This window comes from Pteropus alecto, unplaced genomic scaffold (genome assembly GCF_000325575.1).
Source record: "Pteropus alecto unplaced genomic scaffold, ASM32557v1 scaffold10, whole genome shotgun sequence".
NCBI classification, from domain to species: Eukaryota; Metazoa; Chordata; class Mammalia; order Chiroptera; family Pteropodidae; genus Pteropus; species Pteropus alecto.
In genome coordinates this window covers 7,376,250-7,400,705 of record NW_006431210.1, presented here as the reverse complement: position 1 = coordinate 7,400,705, position 24,456 = coordinate 7,376,250, and the positions used below count along the sequence as shown (strand labels likewise).

Below are 24,456 nucleotides of genomic sequence, written 5' to 3'. Positions count from 1 at the left end.
ACTCTGCATTGTGAATAAGAACAGTGTTGAAGCAGACACTGCCTAGGCTTCAGAGAATACTAGAAAATTTAAAATAGTCATGGTTTCTGCTTTTACAAATACAGAACATCTTGAGCAAATAGTAGAAGTATATATTTTCTAATTCAGACTCAAATGTTGAAGCTTAGTCATAATTCAGATAGAAAAAAATCCTCCATTTCTAACATGAGAAAAAAATAGTTCATATATAACTGTATAAAGGAAATTCAAGAAATAAAATGTATATTGAGAACAAAACTCTTAATTTTTAAATTAAAGTTGCTTCAAGATTATGAACTTCTTAAAATCATTTTGTATACTCTAATATACTTATAAATTCTCATAGTGCCAGACATTGTCTTTTTTGTTATTTACCTAGAAATTTTCCAGTGTGCTGTTGAACATCTTGTAAAGAGATATAACCTTAATGTGAAAGTCACTTTTCATAAGTATTTTAATGATATGAATCACTTATGAATATTTCTTCCCCTCCCTTAAAATGTTTTTTTGTTTTATAAAAATTTTCAAACTAGTGGGTTAGTATTAGAACCAAGCATAAAAGGCATTGATAGAAATGGAGACTTATAGCATGCCATCTAGGACTCTTTAAAATCATTAAAATTTAGATGTAGATTTGTATTCTGAATTTTTTTTAGTTACAGTTATCCCAAACCATTTAAAATTACTTTTGGGGCAGTTTTAGTAAATAATATATTTTATACCAAAAAAAAAAATTGTGACAATTAACATTTTGAGAAATCTAAGGAGTCTCTAATTAGCCCCTTATGTCAGAATGATCTTATACTTTAAAGTAGCTGTCAGCATAGTCATCTTCCGATTAACTCAGTGCCACTCTTCCAAAGAGCTGAGGGCCAGTGAGATTATAGGTAGTTCCTTGCCCTAAATTTCAGATAAAATGAATTTTCAGTTTAACCAGTTTAAGCTGTGGCATCATGGAAAACATTAGGTGTGCCAGCCATTATGGCCAAAGTTTCTTTACCAAGTGATGCTGCATGGAATAGCTAATTGTTGAACTTCAGCAGAAGTTGGATAACATTTCAAGTGTACTCTTGTATCACAGAGTCCAATGAAAAGCAAAAGAGATTGTTTTTCCGCTTGGCTGCCAATCGCTGTGCCTCTGATTCCTGTATTCCTTTCTATTTCAGTTTCGAATTGATCATAAAGGTCAATATTTCCTCCTCTTTTTCTCCCCTCTCCCGTTTATCACCTGTAGGTGTTCAGCATGTTTTTGGAGACTCTAGTGGACTTCATACAAGTCCACAAAGATGATCTTCAAGATTGGTTGTTTGTACTGCTGACACAACTACTAAAAAAAATGGGTGCTGATTTGCTTGGGTCCGTTCAGGCAAAAGTTCAGAAAGCCCTTGATGTTACAAGGTAATATTTTCATCATGTATTTCAAGTTTACCTGATAGAAATCAGGAATATTTAGTTTCTATGTTAGAAGTTCAGGTATCTGAGTCCTCTTAAACCATTTAGACGAGATAGGCTCCATTGGAAAATTGTTAATAACGCCCATTCACATGGTACAGTTCATGCATCATTGATTCTTAGATCAAATACTGCTTTCTTTTATAAAAATTTTGTTAACATTTGTTGAATAATTCAAGATATTATTTTATCTTAAGATATATCTGCAGAGTGGAGTTGAAGATTTTATTCAATCTAATATAAAAATAAGATATTCCCTAAGTTTAAAAGAATGTTTTATTATACATTAAAATAAAAGAATGTTTTATTATACATTAATATGTATAATGTTTTATTATACATATTCAGAATCCTTTTTCAGAGGATTTTGAGCCAATGATCTGTTACTACTTTCTTATGTAGATTGTTGAAGTGACTTATTTCAGATATCCATTAACTAAGTTGAAGTGAGTCTAGAATTCAGATATTAGGTGTGGGGAAACATCTCTAATATTGAACTTTTTATTGAATATATTTTTCTGATTAAATCTATATTTGAGACAAGCAAGATAGGCCATTATTTACTATAGTGTTGCTTTTTAACCCCCTACAGCAGCGGTCCCTAACCTTTTTGGTACCAGGGACCGGTGCTCCTATGAGAATCTAATGCCTGATGATCTGAGGGGGAGCTGAGGTGGTAACGGTAGTGCTGGGGAGCAGCTGCAAATACAGATGAAGCTTCACTCACTGGCCCACTGCCCTACTCCTGCTGCATGGCCTGTTCCTAACAGGCCATGGACCAGTACTGGTCTGCGGCCCAGGGATTAGGGACCCCTGCCGTACAGGGTATGAATTCAGATGTTCAGATTCTTCTGGGAATAGCTTTTTATTGTATATTGTGTCATATAGACTATACCACATATAGATAACTTCTTTATGTATGCTTTTTGAATGACATTATGTCTTGGTATTAAGCATATTTTCTATTAAGCTTGCTAAATACTTGCTGACTTAATTTTTGTTTTGTTTTGCTTTGTTTACTGTTTATTTCAGGGAATCTTTTCCAAATGATCTTCAATTCAATATTCTAATGAGATTTACAGTTGATCAGACTCAGACACCAAGTTTGAAGGTAAAAATTTGAAGTCTTTTGAAGACATTATAAGGAAATGAAGCATTTTATTAATAAAGTGATATTAATGTTTGTATTTCTGTCACATAAGAAGCAGTTCAATCAGTGGATTTTGTTTTTATAAACTTTCAGACAGTCAAGCCAGCACTTCGGGACCAGCTTCACTCTTTTTGGAGCTCCAAGGTTTTTTTGTTTTTGTTTTAATCTGCATTATTTCTTTTCTTAACTCTCTACAAACTGCAGTGTTTCAGATAATGTTTGTATGCATCAACTACTAACCTTTGTAAGCCTTCTACGCATGCACATATTTGATTTCCAATATTATTTAAATGCCAGGCTATCCTTTGGAGGAGCTTACCGGGGATACTTTTAGAAGGCAACGCAAGTATGGCCATCTAACCCTAAGCTGGTAATGCAGACTTGCTCTATAAAGTCTTACCTAATTTTATGTTTGTGATTTCCCAATACTTTTTTTTTTAATTGCTGAATAAGTATTTTGGGTGAACTGTCAGTTTTACCTATGCTTATTTTAGTAAACAAAAATGTTTAAGTTGAATTTCAGTGCTATTCTCCAGTTCTCCTTAATTAAAATAGTAACATTTTTTTTTCTTTTTGCATTGTGATATTTCTGATGTGTGCAAATTAACTTTCTCAGTTGTTATTAGCACACATTTTTCAATTAATTTATGTGAAACATAAGGAGATTCCAATTTGTAATTTAAAATAATTATTAAATTTCACAAAATAATAGAAACAAGGAGCTCTTGGATTCTTTATAAAGATCTTTCTTAGTAAGTATTAAATGAGATTAAAGTCAGGGAAATAACAAGCATATGTGCATTTATAATCCTTATATTTTTCTGCTCTATTCTGCACGAATGTATTTCCACAAGCCTTACTGCCCAGGACTGATTTTTTTTTTTTTTTTAAGTTTCTGAATATGATTTTGCCTTAAAATCACAATTATGTTTCTTACCAGGGTTGACTTATACTCAACATAATGTTATTTTCTCAGAGCTGCTTTGTGAAAGGGATTCTGTCTGTTTTGATTTTGAAAAGTGACCTGCAGAAGAAGAATAAGTTACTTGATATTATTGATAAATAATTTTTGTACTCATTCTTTGTCTAAGCCATTGTGCTAGGCATTTTAAACTTATAATGGAAGATAAACTTATAATTTTTTATTATTATCTATAATACATGATAAACTGTAATAGGGCTGTGATTTAGGTACTAATGGTAGGTATCCAAGTGCTATTGAAATGTATGTAGTGGAAATGTTTCATGAGTCATTGGAAATAAAGGTCTAAACTGTTTGCTTAAGAAATATGAGTGATAAGTGAATCGAAGGAGAGAATAAAATTTCTAAGGCCTGAAGAGAAAGACAAAGGGATGAAGGAAATGGGAAATAGAAAACTTGAAATTAGCTTTTCTTGTGGAAAACATTAAATTGGAGACTGTAATTACAGACTGTTTACATAAATTTGTGGCTTTTGTATTATTTATTTTATATATTATATATACACACACATTAAATTATATACACACAAATGCAATGCTGTAGGAGAAAAATCACTCTTCAACTCTTAATTTGATGTTTTAGCATAGCAAGGAGAAGCCGTATTGAAGCCATTCATACCTTATACCAAAAGTAGAAGTAGCTTTCAGATGGGTGATGGGATTAAGAATCAAAAACTTAATGGGTTATAAAAAAACACAAATAACTTGGATATGATATTTGTAAAAAATCTTTATTAAAAAATGATGGATCTTTCAGATAAAAGATGGATGTCTATATAAAATTTTATATCTCTCACAGTGTCATGTGGTTAAATGTCAGAAGGGAAGCAATAGAATAGGGAGAAATGGCAATACAGAGTGATTTTATTTGAGTAAGTAATATTTTAAAAAATAAATGTAATTTTTGTTGACCTATTTTTCTGGGTTTCACAAACATATAGAATTATACATACCTTAGCAACTACATTATTTTTCTTTCTCTGAAAAGAATGCATGTTTATGTGATTAAAATTATAGACTATGTATATAACCTTGTAATGCATCTTACTAAAATGTAAACTTTTAAATGATTATATGTGTTTTGTGGTTATTTTGCCTATTAGTATGGTAAACACACCTATTCTATGAAACGCTTTTAAAACTTTGCATACCTCTATAAATTTCCAAGACACCGCATTAATTGAATTTCATAGTGCACAATTAACTAAGTCTCTTTTTCTTTCCCTCTCTACTGTGCGTTTCACCTAGGGCAGCTGAAAGCTTAACTCTTGTTTTTGTTCAATACATTTTTTATAGTTATAATCACTTCTTAAAATTCATTCATTAAGTAATGAAAAATATAATTTGATCCCTTCTGTCTTTTTTTACTGAAAGCGGAAAGGGGAAAATACACAAGAGTCAACTTTATTTTAATATTTCACTTCCTATATGTCAACTTAACAATGTACTTCCCAGAGACCTTATTTTGGTTGAGAAAAATGACACTACGATTAATAATAAGGGAAAAAAAATATAGAAAAACTGATTAACCTTTGGCAATATTTTTTCCGTGTTATTGCTTTAATCATACATTTAAACCTTCCTTTTTCTAACTGAGCAAATTAGCATTTAGTATGTGTTTAGTATCTTCTGTATCTAAGGCTGTACATATGCCAGGTTTAGAAATCCTAGACTGTTTGAAGATGTGACTTTAAAAACAGTGGTTCTCAACCTTTTTTTCTGCCCCAATATACCTGAAAGAAAGGAGATAATTTAACAGTGGCTTTCTATACAGATAAAAAAGGCTGAGTCTAAGGAAGAAGTATGTGTGGTTGCCCCTTTTTTGATTTTGAAACCTGCATCCCACCATGTATCCATCCACATATCAGAGATTCCTGGGGAGAACTCATACACAAATAAGTGTTTTCTTTTCTCTAGTGATACTTGTGTAAAACTTTTTTGCGACACTTCTTTTGGAAGGTAGTTCTAATAGTCAGTGGACCTATTACAGAACCTGATCTCATTGTGTGACTCTTACGATGTATTTTACAGAAACTTTATATTGTCCACCTTAATTACCTACTTGATTTATAATACCTTATTTCCAAAATACTTTGATTCATTTCCCCAAAAGCCAAATTACACTCAGTTGATAAAGGCTGGCTCCCATGGAGTCTAGACAAGAGTCAGCTGTAAGCTCTGAAGGCAGACTCAAGGAGAAATGTATAATTCCGTCAAGAATCTTCAGCAGTTGTTCAAACACGGGGAATGAAACATAAGTTCTGCTATGTGTGGAAAACAAAAATCCACATTATCATATATCTTGTGCCTCAGGTAGGTAGGTGGTTGTATAATTTCTTTTTTGTTGTTTTTTTTAATTTTCTATTTGTCAAAAAAATAATCACCTAACTGTTTCTAAAATGTCCTTAAATGACCATCTGATTGTCCTCTCTCATTGTGCTTACCTCTGCAGGTGAAGGTTGCTATCCTTAAGTACATAGAAACTCTGGCCAAACAGATGGATCCAGGAGATTTTATAAATTCCAGTGAAACTCGCCTGGCAGTGTCTCGGGTCATTACTTGGACAACAGAACCCAAAAGTTCTGATGTTCGGAAGGTATGTTTTAATATAAGTGGTAGGAGATAAATCAGAAGAGCAACTCAGTCATTTTGGATTGCCAGTGAAGGAAGCTAATATTTTCAGGATATTACCAGTTAGCATGGAGTTATTTACGTGGTGATATGAAGACCTTTTAAAAAAACTTCTCATTTAAATTATTTAAAATTTTATCCAATTATTTTGAGTGTAATTTTCAAACAATAAAAAAAATTGTCCTTGCCATAATCCTCTCAACCTCTAATCTTGTAATCATTCAAAATATTCCAAATCTTTCCTCTTGTATTTTACCTATATATTTCAAATAAGTGTTACAGTTTCTTGACTTACTAATTTTGGTCATTATCTATTAATAGACTGGTAAATTTAATCATTATGTATCTTACTGTCTACCTTGGTAAATGAGCCATGCCATTCCCACATTCTTTCCTGTATCTTTCCCCATAACCTTCACCAATGGAAAAGATTTGCATTTTGACTTTGGAAGTATTCAGTCCTATACCAAGTGGTTTACTACTGCCTCCTTTCTAATGTTTTTAGAGTATCAGTTAGTATTTGCAACCTCTCTGCCACATTCTTATGGCTAATATTTTCCATATGCTCAAAAACATAGATTATTTTCTGGAAATCTCCTTCCTAGACCCTCTTTTCTCTTCACCATCTTTCCGAGACTTCTGTTTACCCCTAATCATCTATTTCTTGCATCCTATATCTGGCTCTATTTACTCTCTTCCTTGATAAATCCTTTCCTTCAATATTTGCCGCAAAGGAGTGCACAGAATATAAATTTTGTGACCTTTGTTTCTAGCGATGAACAGTTGATTCAACAATAGCAGAATATATATTCTTTTCAAGTGCATATGGACATTCTTCAGGATAGGCCATATGCTAGGCTATGAAACAAACCTCAATCTTTTTTTTTTTTTTTTTTACCAAAAAACAGTTAGTCATATATATTTTGCATTGTATGTTCACCACTCATAGTTAGATTTCTTTCTGTCATCAATCTTTTTTAAAAAAGATAAAAGTAATACAAAGTATTTTCTGTGACCACAATGGAATGGAATTAGAATCAATAACAAAAAAAACTGGGGAACTTGCAAATATGTGGAAATTAACATACTGCTAAATCACCAATGGATCAAAGAAGAAATCAAAAGGGAAATTAGAAAATAGATTCAGATGAATGAAAATGGAGACATGACTTAATGGGATATAGGCTTAGAGCAGTGCTTAGAAACAGATTTATAGCTATTAATGCCTATAAAAAAAAAAAGATCTCAAATCAGTAACCTAACCCGCCACCTTAAGAGACTAGACAAAAGAAGCAAACTAAACCTAAAGTAAGCAGGAAAAAAAACATAATCAAGATTGAAGTAGAAATTAATAGAGAATAGGAAAATAATAGAGGAAATTACTGAAACCAAAACTGATTCTTTGAAAAGTTTAACAAAATTGATGAAATTTTGGATAGATTGACCAAGGAAAATAAAGAGAAGACTCAAATTACTAGAATTAGAAATGAAAAAGGGAATATTACTATAACCTTACAAAAATAAAAGGATTATAAAGGAATACTACAAATAATTGTATGCCAATAAATTAGTTAACTTACATGAAATGGACAAATTCATAGAAAGACACAACCAAAACTGACTCAAGAACAAACAGATGTGTAAATGGAACAAGTAAGGAGATTGACTTAGTAATCAAAAAACTATCCACAGATAGAAGCTGAAGCTCAAATGGCTTCACTGATGAATTCTACCAAACACTAATAACAGTTCTCCACAAGCTCTTATAAAAAACAGAAGAGGAAAAAACAGTTCCCAACTCATTCTGTGAGAGCAGTTTTACCTGGATACCAAAACCAGACAAAGACACCACAAAAAAAGAAAACTACAGATCAGTTTTCTTAGGAATATAGATGCTTTTAATCCTCAACAAAATAATTGGGAAACCATCTACGGCCATACTACCCTGAACAAGCCCAATCCCATCTGATCTCGGAAGCTAAGCAGGGTTGGGCCTGGTTAGTACTTGGATGGGAGACCACCTAGGAAGACCAGAGGCTGTAGGTGTAAAAAATAAAAAATAAGGGATTGTAAGCGGACAAGGTCTTTGCAGTCTGTGAGGTCAACCAAGGGTTGCCTTTCCTAAAAACAAATTTTTTAAAAATAATAATAATAATTGGCAAACCAAATCCTGCCACATATAAAAGAGAATTACAAAACATCACCAGGTGGGATTTATCCCAGGAATGCAAGATTGGATTAACATCCAAAAATCTATTAATGTAACACATCATGTCAGTAGTAAAAAGACAAAAACCCCATGATCATCTCAATAGAGGCAGCATCCAGAAATATCTAACATCCTTTCATGATTTAAAAAAAAAAAAAAAAAAAAAACTAAACTAGCAATGGAAGGGAACTTCCTCAACCCAATTGGGGGCACCTACAAATATCCACAGCTAACATACTTCATGGTGAAAGACTGGATGCTTTCTTCCTAAAATAAGGAACAAGACAAGGATGTCTGCTCTCACCCTTTCTATTTCTGTGCTAGGAAGTCTAGCCAGGACAGTTGAGCCAAAAAGAAAAAAGAAAAGAGAAAAAAAAAGGCATCCAGCTTAAAAGGGAATAAGTGAAACTATTTCTCTTTGCAAATGATATCTTATTTAGAGAAAACCCTAAGGAATTGCTAATAAACTATTAGAACTAATAAACAAGTTCAGTAAGGTTACAGATTACAAAATCTATATACAGAAGTCAATTGTATTTCTAAACACTTGTAATGCGCAATCCAAAAGTGAAATTAAAATAATTTAAGTTACAGTAGGATAAAAAAATTCAAATACTTAGGAATAAATTTAACCAAAAAAGTAAAAAATTTATAGTAGAAACTATGAAACTATTTTGAAAGAAATTAGATTTAAATAGATGGAAAAACTTCTCACGTTCATGCATCAGAAGACTTAATATTGTTAAGTTGGCAATATTACCCAAAGTGATACACAGATTCAGTGTGATCCTTATTAAAAATCCAGGTTGGCTTTGTAGAAATTGTAGAAATTGACAAGCTAATTCCAAAATTCATCTGGGATTGCTAAGGACCCATAATAGCCAAAACAATTTTGAAAAAGAACAAAGCCTGAGAGATTTTATAATTCCTGATTTCAAAAACTAGTACAAAGCAACAGTAATCAAGACAGTGTGGTACTGGCATAAGGATAGACATAAAGACCAATGAGATAGAATTGAGAGTCCAGCTAATTCCAACAAGGGTGCCAAGGCCATTCAATAAGGAAGTAATAGTATTTTCCACAAATTGTGCTCTAGGACAACTAAATAGCCACATGCAAAAGAATGAAGCGAAACCTTATCTCACACCATATATAGAAATGAACTCAAAATGGAAGACAAGTGTAAAAGCTAAACCTATTAAACTCTTAAAACAGGGATAAATCTTCATGATCTTGGATTTGGCAATGGATTCTTAGATACCCTACCAAATACACAATCAACAAAAGGAAAAAGATAAATTATATTTCATCAAAACTAAGAAGTGGGAATGTTCCAAGAATACCAGTGTGATAGTAGAAATCATTGGCATGCTTTAAGCAAAGGAGTAATGCAATCTGATTTATATTTTTAAAAGTTACACTGGCTAATGTGACAGAAATGGACTGTTACTATGTTATATAAGGGAAAAGAGGTTAAGAGGGGTAGGGCTGATATTGAAAAGCACCTTTTCATCTGTTGTTCAAGGAAGTTATTTTTAAATGAATATAAAACATATCTAGTAAAACCAATATGACATTAAGATATAAACTAACAAATGAAGGACTTCAAAATATACTACTGCAATTTAAATCATACCATTTAAACGCGTATTATTTAATGCAGAAATAATAGACAAATCAACAGGATATAAAAGAGGGTCCAGAGACACCTAGATTTATATAGATTAGTTCATGATAAGGGTAAAACTTCAACAGATGAAGAAGGGATATACTCGTTGGTAAATAGTTTGGGAACAGTTGGGCTGTCTCCAGAGGGAAAATAAAGCTGAATTTCATATACCAAAATAAACTATCAGTCATTACTTCATTTGCTCATGTTAACTTGAGGTCCTTGCAATTTTGTGGTTCCAAAAGACAGGATTATAAAATTTTGTTTCAAAATGCAAATAGCTTTATTTAAGCACTATTAACATTTTCAGAGTATACACATTGTATACTTTGTTGTTTTTAACAAAATGGGCTTATGTTATACCTGTTGTTTTATATTTTTTCTTCAGTAGTATATAATAATCCTCTCCCAATTTCTTCATGTATAGAGCTCCATCATCTTTCAAGGCTGTGTTGTGTAGTCTGCCATTGCTCCAATATAATGTAATACGATCATTCTCTAGTATTGTATATTCTAATGCCATAAACATAGAACAATTAGATTTTCATAGAATGAGGTCAGAAAAGGTGCGGAACAAGATGCACACATTTGGATACAGATTATTTGGGTTTCTTTCTCCCAATTAAGTTTCGTGTAATCTGAATTTCAGTTTGGCTTTTAATAATTCAGTTGATTACTTTAGACAAATTAAGGAAATTTGTAGGTTTTCTGAACTGATCTGAATAAGCTTTGTTTTGTTCCCATTTCTACAAATACATTGGCCTAGTTTTAGCTTCAGATTATAGATTTGTTAGATTTAGCTGCTTGAGAGAAGACTAGATCCGGCCAGTTAATTTAAGAATAACATTAAGAAAATGAAATTTAAACTACTAAGTTGCTCTGGATGGGCTTTGTATAGCTTAGGGATATGCATCTTTATTTTCATCTATCCTCCTTCTTGTACTTATTTATTAGGAAAACTGAAGTAGTACTATGCATATATTAATAGAGTAACGCCAGAAACTGGTTAACATTTGCCATTGGTTTTTATGTTATATTTATTATACTTTTCATATTCCCTTCTTCCTTTCAAAAAATAGGTCCATTTTTTTTTTTTTAATTCTTCCAACAAAGAAATTTTAAAGCATATAAGAACATCTTTTTCCCTGGGAAAGATGGCTTTGTGCTATTGAATGGAAATGTTGAATAAAGAGAATGATCTCCTTTGAGTAACCAAAATATATTCATCTACTTCTTGTGTGTCTTTGTTTTCTAGGCAGCGCAATCAGTGCTGATTTCCTTATTTGAACTCAATACCCCAGAGTTTACAATGTTATTAGGAGCTTTACCAAAAACTTTTCAGGATGGTGCTACCAAGCTTCTTCATAATCACCTTCGAAACACTGGCAATGGAACCCAGGTATTTTTCAGTTATTTTCTTAGCTCTTTTATAATGTAATGGTTGGTTTAATAATAACTGCATTCTTTTACATGAAGTAAAATTTTGGCCCTGGTATATAATTTTTACATCTATATTGGGCAGCATTTCCTAAGCAGAATTAAATACTGTCCCGGAAAACATAAAGTCATTAGGCCTATCATGTTTATATTATAATTTGGTGTACATTAGGGCAGTGGTGAATGGTGGCCAGAGTATGATGAACAAGAAAAGCAAAATGTGAGCAGAACTTAGATGAAGGCATCAGCTTTACAAGACATTAGAATTATGACACACTCTTTAGATGAACCAATTCGTATTTGAGGACAAGAAGGGATGATTTATTCCAGGGTTAACAATAAGTCAAAAGAGGGTAGTACTTCAAAAGGTGTGTTTACATTTAATAATCATAGGCCTGTCGGTCCATTGGTGCTTGGATATACTGGATTTTGTTTTGAGGAAGTGAAGTTTGAGTAAATGAAATGTTACAATGTTATATATCTATATCTATATCTATCTATATATGTATATATATATACAGTGTTATATATCTATATAACTACATGGTATAGAATTATTTATATAATATGCCTAAAGGATTAAGTTTTTAAAGGACAGAGAGAGAGACCTTTGATAATGGATAAAGGAAAAAATGCGCTCATGGCAGCCTTAAGGTAAAATCTGAGGGTCAAAAACAATCTGAGAACAATTTTTGGGGACCAAAGTCAGTTATTATTTTAAAAGGAGAAGGGATTGTTTCATTATATCTTAAGAGATAGGCAAATTCGTAATATGACCAGATTTTTATTTCTTTGGTGTCTTTGTGAAAATCATTGTAAAGCAGATTTAAGGATGAATGAAATTTGAGCATTTGTAATGGTTAGAGGAAGAAAGTTGGCTCAGAACAGGAAGTTAATTTAAAATTGTTAATTTAGGATCATGTCGAATCTTTGAGGAAAATGATAATATCTGCAAGCAGGAAGTAGGTGAAGAGAACAAAAAAAGACTAAAGGGTTAGATTTCTGAATGGAGAGAAAGTTGAACTTTTAGGTGAACTTCCCTATCATATGTTAATATTTATTTGACTCTCTCCAACAGAGTTCCATGGGGAGCCCTTTGACAAGACCAACACCACGTTCACCAGCCAACTGGTCCAGTCCTCTTACTTCTCCTACCAATACATCACAGAATACTTTATCTCCAAGGTAACAAGAGGGTAATTTTCCATCATGGTTTGTTATTGCAGATTCTCATTCTTAGAAAAACAGTAATATAATTCCAGTTGATTTCCACTTGACTTGAAAGATGATACACACAAAAACTAAACAGATTCAAAAAATTTTATGTTAAGTGAAAAGAAAACTTATTGATGCAGCTTTTATAAATTAGTGTTTGTTACTTTGAATAGCATAATTAAGTTTCTCAGATATGCTATACAAATCCAATAAATTGCAAATGTGTCTTTCATTTATACTACTTAGTACACATGATGAGGTCAAGTTATAATGATGGTTGTTTAGATCTAATGGGGAAAAAAAGCTTATAAACAAAAACATAAAAAATGAGGAAGAAAAAATAGAGAAGGGATAAATATAAAATGGCATTGAGTATACTTCTTAGGAAAAATTGTGACTCTGATATTGATCCTTAGTATAAAATATAAGATGTGTAATTTTCACACACTTGCGCAATTCAAGCATGAGCTGTATTTCAATGAAGTTCTTGACTCATTAATAAACTAATAGTTTTTCTTCTTCCTCATCCTTTTAAAAGATAGTAGTCCATATTTGTAGTTATTAGCTAGATTTTTGTTTTTAGCCATATATATCATAGCATGCCTCATCATATTCATTACAATCATAGGATACTTCATCAGCATCTAAGGAAGAAAAATATATTGCAAATTTATCATCTAGGCTATTTCTTCCATGTTATACATATATAACAATCTTGATAGCTAAATTCCAGGCTCAGTTGAATTTTAGAATTTGATTATAGAATTCATGTCCAGTGTTATTTATGTTTTTAAAATGTAAAAAACATTCTTAGGTTTCAGGGGTCATAGTTTGCTGACCTCTGGTTAATATGAACATTTTTAAAGGTAAAAAAACAAATAAGTTGTTATATTGTTTGAGTCATTGTAAGTGCCCTTGATAGATGGATAAAGAAATGTGTACTTTAACCATTTTTAGCCGTCTGGTTTTGTTTTGCTTTGGGGAACATACATTTTCTAATCCTGTCTTTATGAATATCCTACATAATCTTCTGAAATGTGTTCGTATTTTAAAGCTGCATATAAATAAAAATTAGTTTTCTTTTTTATAGTGCATTTGATTATGACACAGAAAATATGAACTCTGAAGATATTTATAGCTCTCTTAGAGGTGTCACTGAAGCAATTCAGAATTTCAGCTTCCGTAGTCAAGAAGATATGAATGAGCCATTGAAAAGGGATTCTAAAAAAGATGATGGTGATTCAGTGAGTAGTTGAATATTCTTATGTTGCAGACTTTTTCATTAAGAGTTTTTTAGTTTGTTTGTTTTTTTAAACTTTGCTTTCTGTCACTTTGAAATATAATTTTCCTAGGGGTCAGTCACACTCTACAAATATTTACCCAGTATCTATTATGCACCAGGCACTGCTCTGGGTCTTAGATTTACAAGGCAAAGTCATCATTCTCAAGTTCTTCATAGATTTTCAGATAGAGCTGAGTACTACAGAGTTTTAGGTTAGAATATAAAGTGAATATTTTAGATTAAGTGGTCAGGGGAAGCTTCTATCAGAAGGTGACATTTATATTGAGATCTAATAATGGAGAGGAGAATTCCTTAAAAGAAATAGCAAGTGCAAAGACATTTAGATGGGTACTAGGTTTGTACAGTTGAGAGCCAGTATAGTTGGAGCATATGCTGAAAGCCAGTATAGTTGGAGCATTATGAAAGCATTGGGGAGTGGAACATGGGCCAGATCACATGGGCCTTGTAAGATGAAATAATGCATTTAGTTTTTTTACCTAAGTGTAGTGATTTGCATCATCCGTTTGTATGACTCCAATTAAGAATATTATGACCTTTCTTTCTGACATTTGTGAATATTGTTCAGTTTATACAAAGAGCAGTTTTTTTGTTTTTTTGGTTTTTTTTTTACTGTTTCTTAGACTTTGACAGCTTAGGCTTTTCTCAAAACAAGCCGTCCCACTATTTTCTAAGGAATCTGTAGTTTCTCATTGTTTGCAAAATTGTAGAACATTGCAGTGCCTCAGCACATCCCTAAAGGGCTGCCTCCTCTGCCTTCCTGGCTTCTTTCCTGCTGTTATTTTTCTCGCCATGCCTAGCTGGCAGATGGACCTAGTAAACTGGATGCTAAAAATTAGCTTACCACTCACATTTAAGATTCTCTGTCCCAAACACTGCAAGTGGTAGTAGTAACAGGTTAGTAAGAATCACTCCTTATTTAAGACATTTCTTCTCCCCCGCTCCCAGAGATTGCAGTGTGGGGAGCTCAAATAGTAGATTCTGGCAGAAGTGAGTTTGAATCCTGGTTCATGGCAATTATTAGCTAGTCACATTATCACTTCTAAACCTCAGTGTCTTCATTAGGAAAATAAGATATTACTGCATACTTTAGAAGTTATTGTGAGTTTAGTAAATCACATGACTCCATCCAGCCCAGACCTGAACTCTCCTGAACTCCATATTCATACATCAGGCTTCCTGTTTGAACTCCTGATCTTTTCCTCTGAAACTGCTCTTTCCTATCTAGCAAAACCCTCGGACAAAAGAGTTGTCCTTGCTTCCTCTTTCTCATGTTCCATACTCAATCTGCCAGGTTATCTGTTGTCTCTATCTTCAGAATATAGCCAAATTAAACCACTTCTCACTGCTGCCTTTCCAAGTCTGGCCATCATCATCATCATCAATTCCCTCACCTGTATTATTAAAACAGGCACCTAACTGGCCTCCTCGATTTTGCCTTTGGCCTCTTGTTGTCTATTCTCATTCCTCTACTCAAAATTCAGTAGGAGGTCCTTGTCTCAAAGTAAAAGCCCAAATCTCCACAATAGATTTTTTTCCCTTGGTATTTCTCTGGCTTCCTCTACTGTTTTCTTACCTGTTTACTGTACTCCAACCACACTGGCCTCTTTGCTGTTCCTTGAACTTACTGGGCACGCTCTTGCCTCATGGCCTTTGTCTTGGATATTTCCTCTGCCTTAAAAATTCTTCTTCCAGATAGCCCCATGGTTAATTTCCTCACTTTCTTCAAATCTTTGTTCAAATGGCTTCTCAGTGAATCCTACCCTGACCACCCTATTTAATCTGCAGCCTCGTCACTCAGGATGCCTTTAATATTGCACTGCCTCCCATGCATTAATCATCTTGTTCTATACCATATACTTTACTCGTTCATTATGATTTTTTAGTGTCTCTGTCTCTCCACCAGAGTGTAAACTCCATTAGGGTAGACATCATTGTCTCTTTTGTTCACTGATAATATCCCCAAGAATGATGCCTGGCATGTAACAGGTACACAGTAAATACTTGAAGAATATTTGTAAAGCACTTAGCCAATGGCTTGGCTCATAATTACTCATAGCGACAGTGATGCTAATGATTTTGATACTAGTATTAGTATTAGTGTTAGGATGGCTATTTTGATAAGTATGTTAATGTGCACAAACTCCATCAGACATCTTTTCAAAAGTCATAGAGTCCTTTTAGGCATTTTTTAAGCAGGTTTTTTTATTTGGTTTTCTTATACTTTGTTGACACACTGTCATTGTATAATTTATTACCTTAATAATGGAATTTGGCAGCTTTTTATTTCTGTATTGCTAATGCAAGTCCTTTGATATCTTTAACTGGCATAGAGAAGCTGTTGCTAATCACACTATATATTGTTTGGTCAAGCCACTGGTAAGATCACTGTAACAATCTTCAGAGACAGCATTCTTTTATGGTTCTTATTTACCCACAGTGGCCCTGGTTTCTTTACCTAAGCTTTGGCATTTTTAATGTAAGTTTTAACTGATCATGTTGATTTTCATTACAAAATTTTTTCCAGCTGGTGATTGTTAACCTTTTTTTAAAATAGGCTTTCAAGCAGTAGGGAAATTTTTTTTTTTTTAATTTTGAATTGATACTTGATAATGAGTTAATTTCCTATTTCTTCCCCTTCCCATTAATAGATGTGTGGTGGTCCTGGAATGTCTGACCCAAGAGCAGGAGGTGATGCTACTGACTCAAGCCAAACAGTCCTTGATAATAAAGCTTCATTGCTCCATTCCGTGCCTGCCCACTCATCTCCACGCTCTCGAGATTATAATCCGTATAACTATTCCGACAGCATCAGTCCCTTCAACAAGTCTGCCCTCAAGGAGGCCATGTTTGATGATGATGCCGACCAATTTCCTGATGGTATGTTCTCTGTCATACTGCTACTACCTGTGTTTTAGAGGACAAGTAATCAATGAAGCAAAATAAATATATTATTATGGAATAATAATGTTTTCTTCCATCTTCTAGGAGTTTATTTCTGATAGTTTGATAGATGTCTTCCCAAGAATGAGAACAGAGTAATCATCCTAAGATCACCCTCAAAATGAAGAAAACCCTAATGATCTCCCACTGAAATTAATGATAGCTTATAAATGTATTCCTAGACATCAGGCAGTCATTAATTTTCATATCAGAATGACAAAATCCTTTGAAGAAATACCCATTCTTTACAATAGCCTTTTAAGCATGAAGTCATACACAAACTTTTTAATAAGATATTTTCAAGGACCAAATATGGGAAAGCTACGATCTAGAATTTGGAGTCAGCTTAGGTCTAAACTTTAACACTTACAATGAACTTAAGACTAAGCTCTAACATTACTAAGCTGCATAACCTGGTAAATTGGTTGACCTGTCTGAGTCTCACTTGTCACCTCTAAAAGAAGATGCAAGATGTTGTACTGCTTGCCCTTCTGATCACAGTATACAATATGGTTCAAAAAGATATATAAAAACTGATTGGAAAGGAAAAATACTACAAATGTTTTAGTTATTTTTAATAATAAGGGATAACATCATTTCCTCTACAAATGACATAATCTATGAATTTTTTTTAATCAAAGACTCAAATAATAGATGATAATACATAACTATATGCAGATAAACTTGAAAGTCTCCCCCTCAACACTGTCTTATGATTCTATACTTAGGTATTTCTGGTTTTCTTTTATTTCCCCAATGTTGCCGTCAGTGAACATATTTCTGCACAAATTTTTATGCATATATACATGTAATTAACGCTAAAAGATTTCTAGAGGTAGAATAGCTCATCTAAGGGGTATGTAAGTTAAGTTTTGAGAGTAACTAACCAATTACCAGCGTAAAACCTTTGGCCGGTTTTAAGTACTGCTGATTTCCTCACCAACATAGAATGTTTACATATTTTTAATTTTTGTGACTCAGACAGATATAAAATAGGCCATCCTAACAAAACATTTCCTTAATTATTAGGAAAGTTGAGAGATTAGGTATCAGAAATTTTTTTTAATTTTCATAATTTTGATAAATGGAAAATTTTCTTTATTTGTATTTCTTTGATTACTAACGAGGTTGACAAATCATGTTTTTACCAACATGTCAAGAGACTTACGATATCACAAATATCACAAAGGCAGAATTATCACACTTACCAGACTGTCTAAATTACACCAGAATCTTTAAAATTGCCACAATTGTGCACTTTGGTGTGTTTTAATCTGTCACAAATAGTTAACACTTTTGCAGAAGTTAAGTTACAATAGCATAACAGAACAGAAATGAATAAATTGTACCTACCTTGAAAGTGCCCTTTGAACCCTGTGTAGTAGCAACAGCCTAGTAATTGAGACTTAGCGTTAGCAATTTTAAATGTTTTTAAATTATTTATGCACAGAAGCCATAAACTGGCAGACCGAATTGCGACTACTGACATTTCTTGCCTTAGCTGCTGTGTGTGTGTGTGTGTGTGTGTGTGTGTGTAATTTTAAAATAATCAAAAGCTAATAATAGTTGGGGGTATAGTACAAAGAACTTTTTTTCTTGAACCATGTGAAAGTAACTTGCCGAACTGATACTCCATCACCATCACCCCAAGTACTTTAGAATGTACTTTCTATAAACAAAGACAATGTCCTACATCAGGGGTCCTCAACCCCCAGGCTGTGGACCGGTACTGGTCCATGGCCTATTAAGAACCGGGCTACACAGCAGGAGGTGAGCAGCAGGTCAGCTAGCAAAGCTTCACCTATATTTTTAGCCGCTCTCCAGCGCTAGCATCACCACCTCAGCTCCACCTCAGATCACCAGACATTAGATTCTCATAGGAGCACCGTTCCCTGGTGCCAAATAGGTTGAGGACTGCTGCCAAATATAATCATAACAATCAGGAAATTATCATCAATACATTAATAGGATTTAAACCCCATTAGAATTTTGTCAATTGTCCCAATAGTATCTCAGAGTTAGAGAATTCAGTTTAGAATCTCATATTGCATTTAATTATTGTCTCTGTAGTCTCCTTCAGTGTTGAGTCTTTCCTAGGCTCTCAAGACCACAGCACTTTTGAAGGTTAGAGACCAGTTATTTTGTAGCATTTCCCTCAATTTTGGTTTGTCTGATGTTCTCTCATGATTGGATTCAGGATATGTACTCTTGGCATTAGTATCACAGAAGTAATACATGATTCCACTTTGCCCCATGACTGGTGATTTAACTTTGATTGCTTAATTATAATGGTATTACCGGGCTCCTCCACTGGGAAGTTATTCTTTTTGTAATAAATAAGTGTTTTGTGGAGAGGTAGTTTAAAACTGTAAATATCTTGTTCCTCATTAAACTTAAAATTTATTTATAAAAATTTTGTTTACGTATTTATAACTGTATGGATTCATGGTTTCCTATTCAGTGGGTTATAGTTTTTAACATTATTTAGTTTAATGCTCACATTGTCCTTGATTTGACCAGCTGGATCACACATTTAATCTAGCTTTTGTATCCTTTCGATATGTCCTCATTCTTACACATGGCACAACAAAATGTTGTACTGTCCGTGCTTTAATCCTGGAATCAACCACTTATCCAAGGATCCATCCTTGGTTTCTTTCAATAGAAAATGGTCTTTAAAGGCTGCAGTCTTGTCATTAGGTATACTCACTACTAGAGGGATGTTACTACTCCTCTGACCTCATAGTGGCCAGAGCTAGGGAGTGTGTGTATTTACATCTATTTATTTCCTTCTCTCTCCAAAGCTATGTATTTACACCAATAATTCCAATTCCAGTCTAGCACCATGAGATTAATTCTAGTTTCTATCTAATTGATAACCCCTTTTTTCTGACAGAAACCTGGCCTCATTATCTTTAATATATTCATTTATCTGATCAATCCTCCTGTCTGCAACCAGTTTTCCATCTCCACCACCACCTCCTCACTTGCACAGATGTAGTCCTCACCCTACTGGGTTTTGCCATTCCACATGAACACCCTCAACCTTCTTGGACTCTAGCATCCAATCCCGTGGATGCCCTCCTCATTTTGCTTGGACTCTGATAGGTCACACCTGGTCACCACTCCAAATGCACACTCTTCTTACCCTGGCTGAGTTTTGAAACCCCATACTTTGCCCCCTCTCACATGTGGAAATCCTTACTCTGCTCCATGATCTGTGTTCCCAGGCTTGATCATTCGTAATTATGATGAATGAAAAAATATTTTCATTTTGTGAGGTTGAAGAATCATGTTTTTACTAACTTCTCATGTTAAGAGACTTAATATAGTACAAATACCACAGAGCCAAAATTATGACAGCTTAGCAAGATCACTCCCTTACTTTCTAATTCTCTTCTCCTTTACTAAGGATCACATATTTTCTATTTGTTAAAGACACGTTTGGAAATTATGTAACTGAAACCTAAACTGGGTAGAATATTTTTGAACGTGAGAACATTTGTTCTTCATAGCATTATATTTGATTGACTTCTGAAACATAGGCAGCCTTTTTTCTAGAGTAAACACTTCTTGAAGATGGATAATCCCTCAGTTAAACCAAAGTAGTAGTTGTTCCAAGCTTCATATTGTAATTGTTTTCAATTATTGTCTATTTTTATTTTTAATTTTGAGGTAGGGAAACCTTGTTTGACAGTATCCTTTTTAAAAAAAAATGTATTAATCTCCATTGTTCTTTTCCCCCAAATATGCAAAATTTCTCTTCCTTTTTTTGTTTTTAAAACCTAAAACTTTCAGGAGGAGATATTTTGTTCAAGTCTGAATTTCTGTAAAGGAAATTGTTTTAAAATTCTGAGACTAAGTATGTCTCTCACTCATGACTCTACACATTATAGACAGATATACACATTTCTGATAAATTTATCAAAATTAACAAGTCAAAAAAAAAAACACTAGTGTCCACATCTAATTATTTTTTTTTGTATGTTTACAAGGGACTATAATATTCTAGAATACTACCTCTAATACCTTACTCTGCTCCATGATCTGTGTTCCCAGGCTTGATCATTCGTAATTATGATGAATGAAAAAATATTTTCATTTTGTGAGGTTGAAGAATCATGTTTTTACTAACTTCTCATGTTAAGAGACTTAATATAGTACAAATACCACAGAGCCAAAATTATGACAGCTTAGCAAGATCACTCCCTTACTTTCTAATTCTCTTCTCCTTTACTAAGGATCACATATTTTCTATTTGTTAAAGACACGTTTGGAAATTATGTAACTGAAACCTAAACTGGGTAGAATATTTTTGAACGTGAGAACATTTGTTCTTCATAGCATTATATTTGATTGACTTCTGAAACATAGGCAGCCTTTTTTCTAGAGTAAACACTTCTTGAAGATGGATAATCCCTCAGTTAAACCAAAGTAGTAGTTGTTCCAAGCTTCATATTGTAATTGTTTTCAATTATTGTCTATTTTTATTTTTAATTTTGAGGTAGGGAAACCTTGTTTGACAGTATCCTTTTTAAAAAAAAATGTATTAATCTCCATTGTTCTTTTCCCCCAAATATGCAAAATTTCTCTTCCTTTTTTTGTTTTTAAAACCTAAAACTTTCAGGAGGAGATATTTTGTTCAAGTCTGAATTTCTGTAAAGGAAATTGTTTTAAAATTCTGAGACTAAGTATGTCTCTCACTCATGACTCTACACATTATAGACAGATATACACATTTCTGATAAATTTATCAAAATTAACAAGTCAAAAAAAAAAAAACACTAGTGTCCACATCTAATTATGATTTTTGTAATGTTTACAAGGGACTATAATATTCTAGAATACTACCTCTAATAAAGATGATACTGTATTCAAGGGAGACTCATATCAGTTTACAAAGTCGAAGGAAAATTCCATATTTTTTGAGCACTGCAACAAAAATATATCAGACTCGTAATTGTGCCAATATTTGTCATGAGGACACAAAGAAAATATGTATAGTTTATTGTATTCCAGGCCCAGGTCCTCACCATGACAGTAGGAGGGGGCACTATTTTCCCATTTTACTGATATGAAAACAGCCTCCACAATAATTAAGAATGTGCTCCTGTCACACAAAAGGTAAGAGGCAGAGGTTTTGGTAAGACTCCAGAGCCTGTGTTTTTTTCATATGACCACAATGCCTCTCTTGTGTCAGGAGAGGAAATGTAGTTGATTACAATGTACCTTAATTCATTTGGTACCTTAGGTTTATCTCATTTGTATAATATAAATCATTCAGTTTTGTAACAAGTAATTTATGTGCTTTCTTTGGCGGAAGTTATTTTCCTATCTGTCATCTGTCTGTACCATTATATGTCATTTCCGATGATCTCCTAGCATAATTACAAGGCCTATATTCATGGAGAAAAGATCTAAGATCCTTGGAAAATCATTTTCTTGTGAATTCCATTTATTCAGCTGAAATAAAATAGCTCTTATCAGGATGATCCTCAGACATCTGTGGAAGTCTGATAACATAACTTTCCAGGAGTAGTTTTTACAGGGTTTATAGAGATATTTATCCTGCCGTAGTACTTAGTAAACCAGCAATATTGTTCTAATGTTGGTCTATACAAATGAAATTATTACAAGACAGTTTTTTCCTCCAAGTTAAGATCTTATCTGTGAACTCAAATTTCTCTTTTTTTCATAGTTTTGCTTTGCATTTTGCAGAAGTTCTCCTTGATCTTCCAAAACCTTAATTTGGTTCTCCTTGATGATCATTCTTTACAGATTACCTCAAGATTTTAAATTCAGTGATCGCTTTCTGTGCTCTGCATATGAGTGTTTGGGGACCAGAGGTTCTTAGTGCTCTAATTGTAGTTCCATGAAAGTCGTTATAACAGACTTCTTTTTAATAGTCAGTGAATGTTGTCATTACATTTTGGTTCAATTTTACTTCCTTATTATCTGTTAGTTTGCTCTAGTAGAAGTCAACTGTTCTAATAGTTGAAATTGATTTCCTTTCCTCAGGTTTCTGAATCCCCTTAAATGAAATTTAATTTTCCTTTCCTTATTTGTAGTTTTGTGTTTCCTGAGACCTATATTGTCATACCATTGGTATCTCTAGGTCAGAGGCTAACCAGCTGGCTGGATGAGGTACACTAGCTTGTTTTTATGGACCAATAGTGAACCATCTGGTAAACTGCAACCTCAAAGCATTTTAGGGAAGAATGCTCTTTCCTCTTGAGCTTTTCTTAAAATAAGCAACAGCCCTCTCCCAAATTCGAGATTCACAAGCCGCCTTTGGTCTGTTAGGATCAGCATAAATAGCAGCCTTTTCCCACACAGGGCCAACGTGCTCATACCAAGTAGTTTCACAGAGAATACATGGTGTATTCTCCATGGCGTCGGCTGTCCTTCCTAGAGACTCAGGAGAGGGATGTGGCCCCAGATGTGCCTTCCAGGCTCAGGCACCACATTCTGTGGTTATTTTATTTCAGAGAAGGACTTAGGACAGAAAAGAATCGATGGCACAAGCTCCGGCCATTGCCTGCCCAAGTTCCTCAGGGCCTGAACTTATGTATTTTATCATCAAAAGAATTTCAGAAGAACTCTTGATATTTTATAATGTTCTAATGTAAACTTTTAGATTTATCTCTTTCTACAAAAATTATTCAAAACACTATCTGATGACTTCTTGAAAAATAATAGTAAGTGTCCTTTAACATTCATAAAATTGAGTTCATAATTATACTTTAAGAAAGAAAGCAAAAACAAATGAAAGCTCCCTAATTGGTCTAATGCTTGACTCTGAAAGTTAAAGGGAAATATATTAAGTATCTGCCTTTTCTATCAAACTATATTTCAGGTTAATCAAAATGGCTATAGTTGATAAAGTTAGTCTCTACAGAAGAATTCCAGCCCATTTTTAACTCCTAATGAAGTAATTGATTCAGCAACTATCTGTGGGTGAAACCTTAGTTAAAAGATTGATGGAGAGCTTTACAGTGGTGGGATCAAGTTGTCACCACTCAAATCCCTTAATCATTATTGGTATCACTAAAAATGGAGTATTCAAATATGACGAGCCTCCTGGCATGACTCCATATAAATGAATACTGAAGTATGTAAGGATGAAATAGTATATTTGGGATTTGCTAGAAATGTTCAGAAAATAAAGTGAGGAATGCACAAAGACGAAGTATGAATGGTAAAATCTTGATAATTGTTAAATCTGGGTATTAAAAGGCGGTTCACTATACTATTCTCTTGTGAATTTTTATTATAAAAAGTTTTAAACTAGCATTGGTGTTTGGGGGATAACCAATAGAAAATTACTTTTTTTTTTTTTTTTTTTACAACCAGCATTGTCTGTATTTCATCTTATAAAGTTGTCATCCTCATACCTGTGAGAGTTGACCAATAAAGTTACAGAATTAATATCATGTCCTTTTGACAGATC

At 33.4% G+C, this 24,456-nt stretch overlaps 1 protein-coding gene and 1 pseudogene across 1 annotated transcript in view; both read left to right on the top strand.

Moving 5' to 3' along the window:
- CLASP2 (cytoplasmic linker associated protein 2) overlaps window positions 1–24,456 on the top strand; it is a 150,723-nt gene that overhangs the window by 118,024 nt on the left and 8,243 nt on the right. The window contains 8 exon segments of the mRNA XM_006905731.3: window positions 1,253–1,416; window positions 2,503–2,581; window positions 6,054–6,197; window positions 11,367–11,510; window positions 12,627–12,733; window positions 13,854–14,007; window positions 16,715–16,943; window positions 24,454–24,456. The exon segment at window positions 24,454–24,456 is cut by the window's right edge and continues 200 nt beyond it. Of these exon segments, the coding sequence (XP_006905793.1) occupies window positions 1,253–1,416; window positions 2,503–2,581; window positions 6,054–6,197; window positions 11,367–11,510; window positions 12,627–12,733; window positions 13,854–14,007; window positions 16,715–16,943; window positions 24,454–24,456 (1,024 nt within the window).
- Window positions 8,160–8,278, top strand: LOC112470307 (annotated as a pseudogene).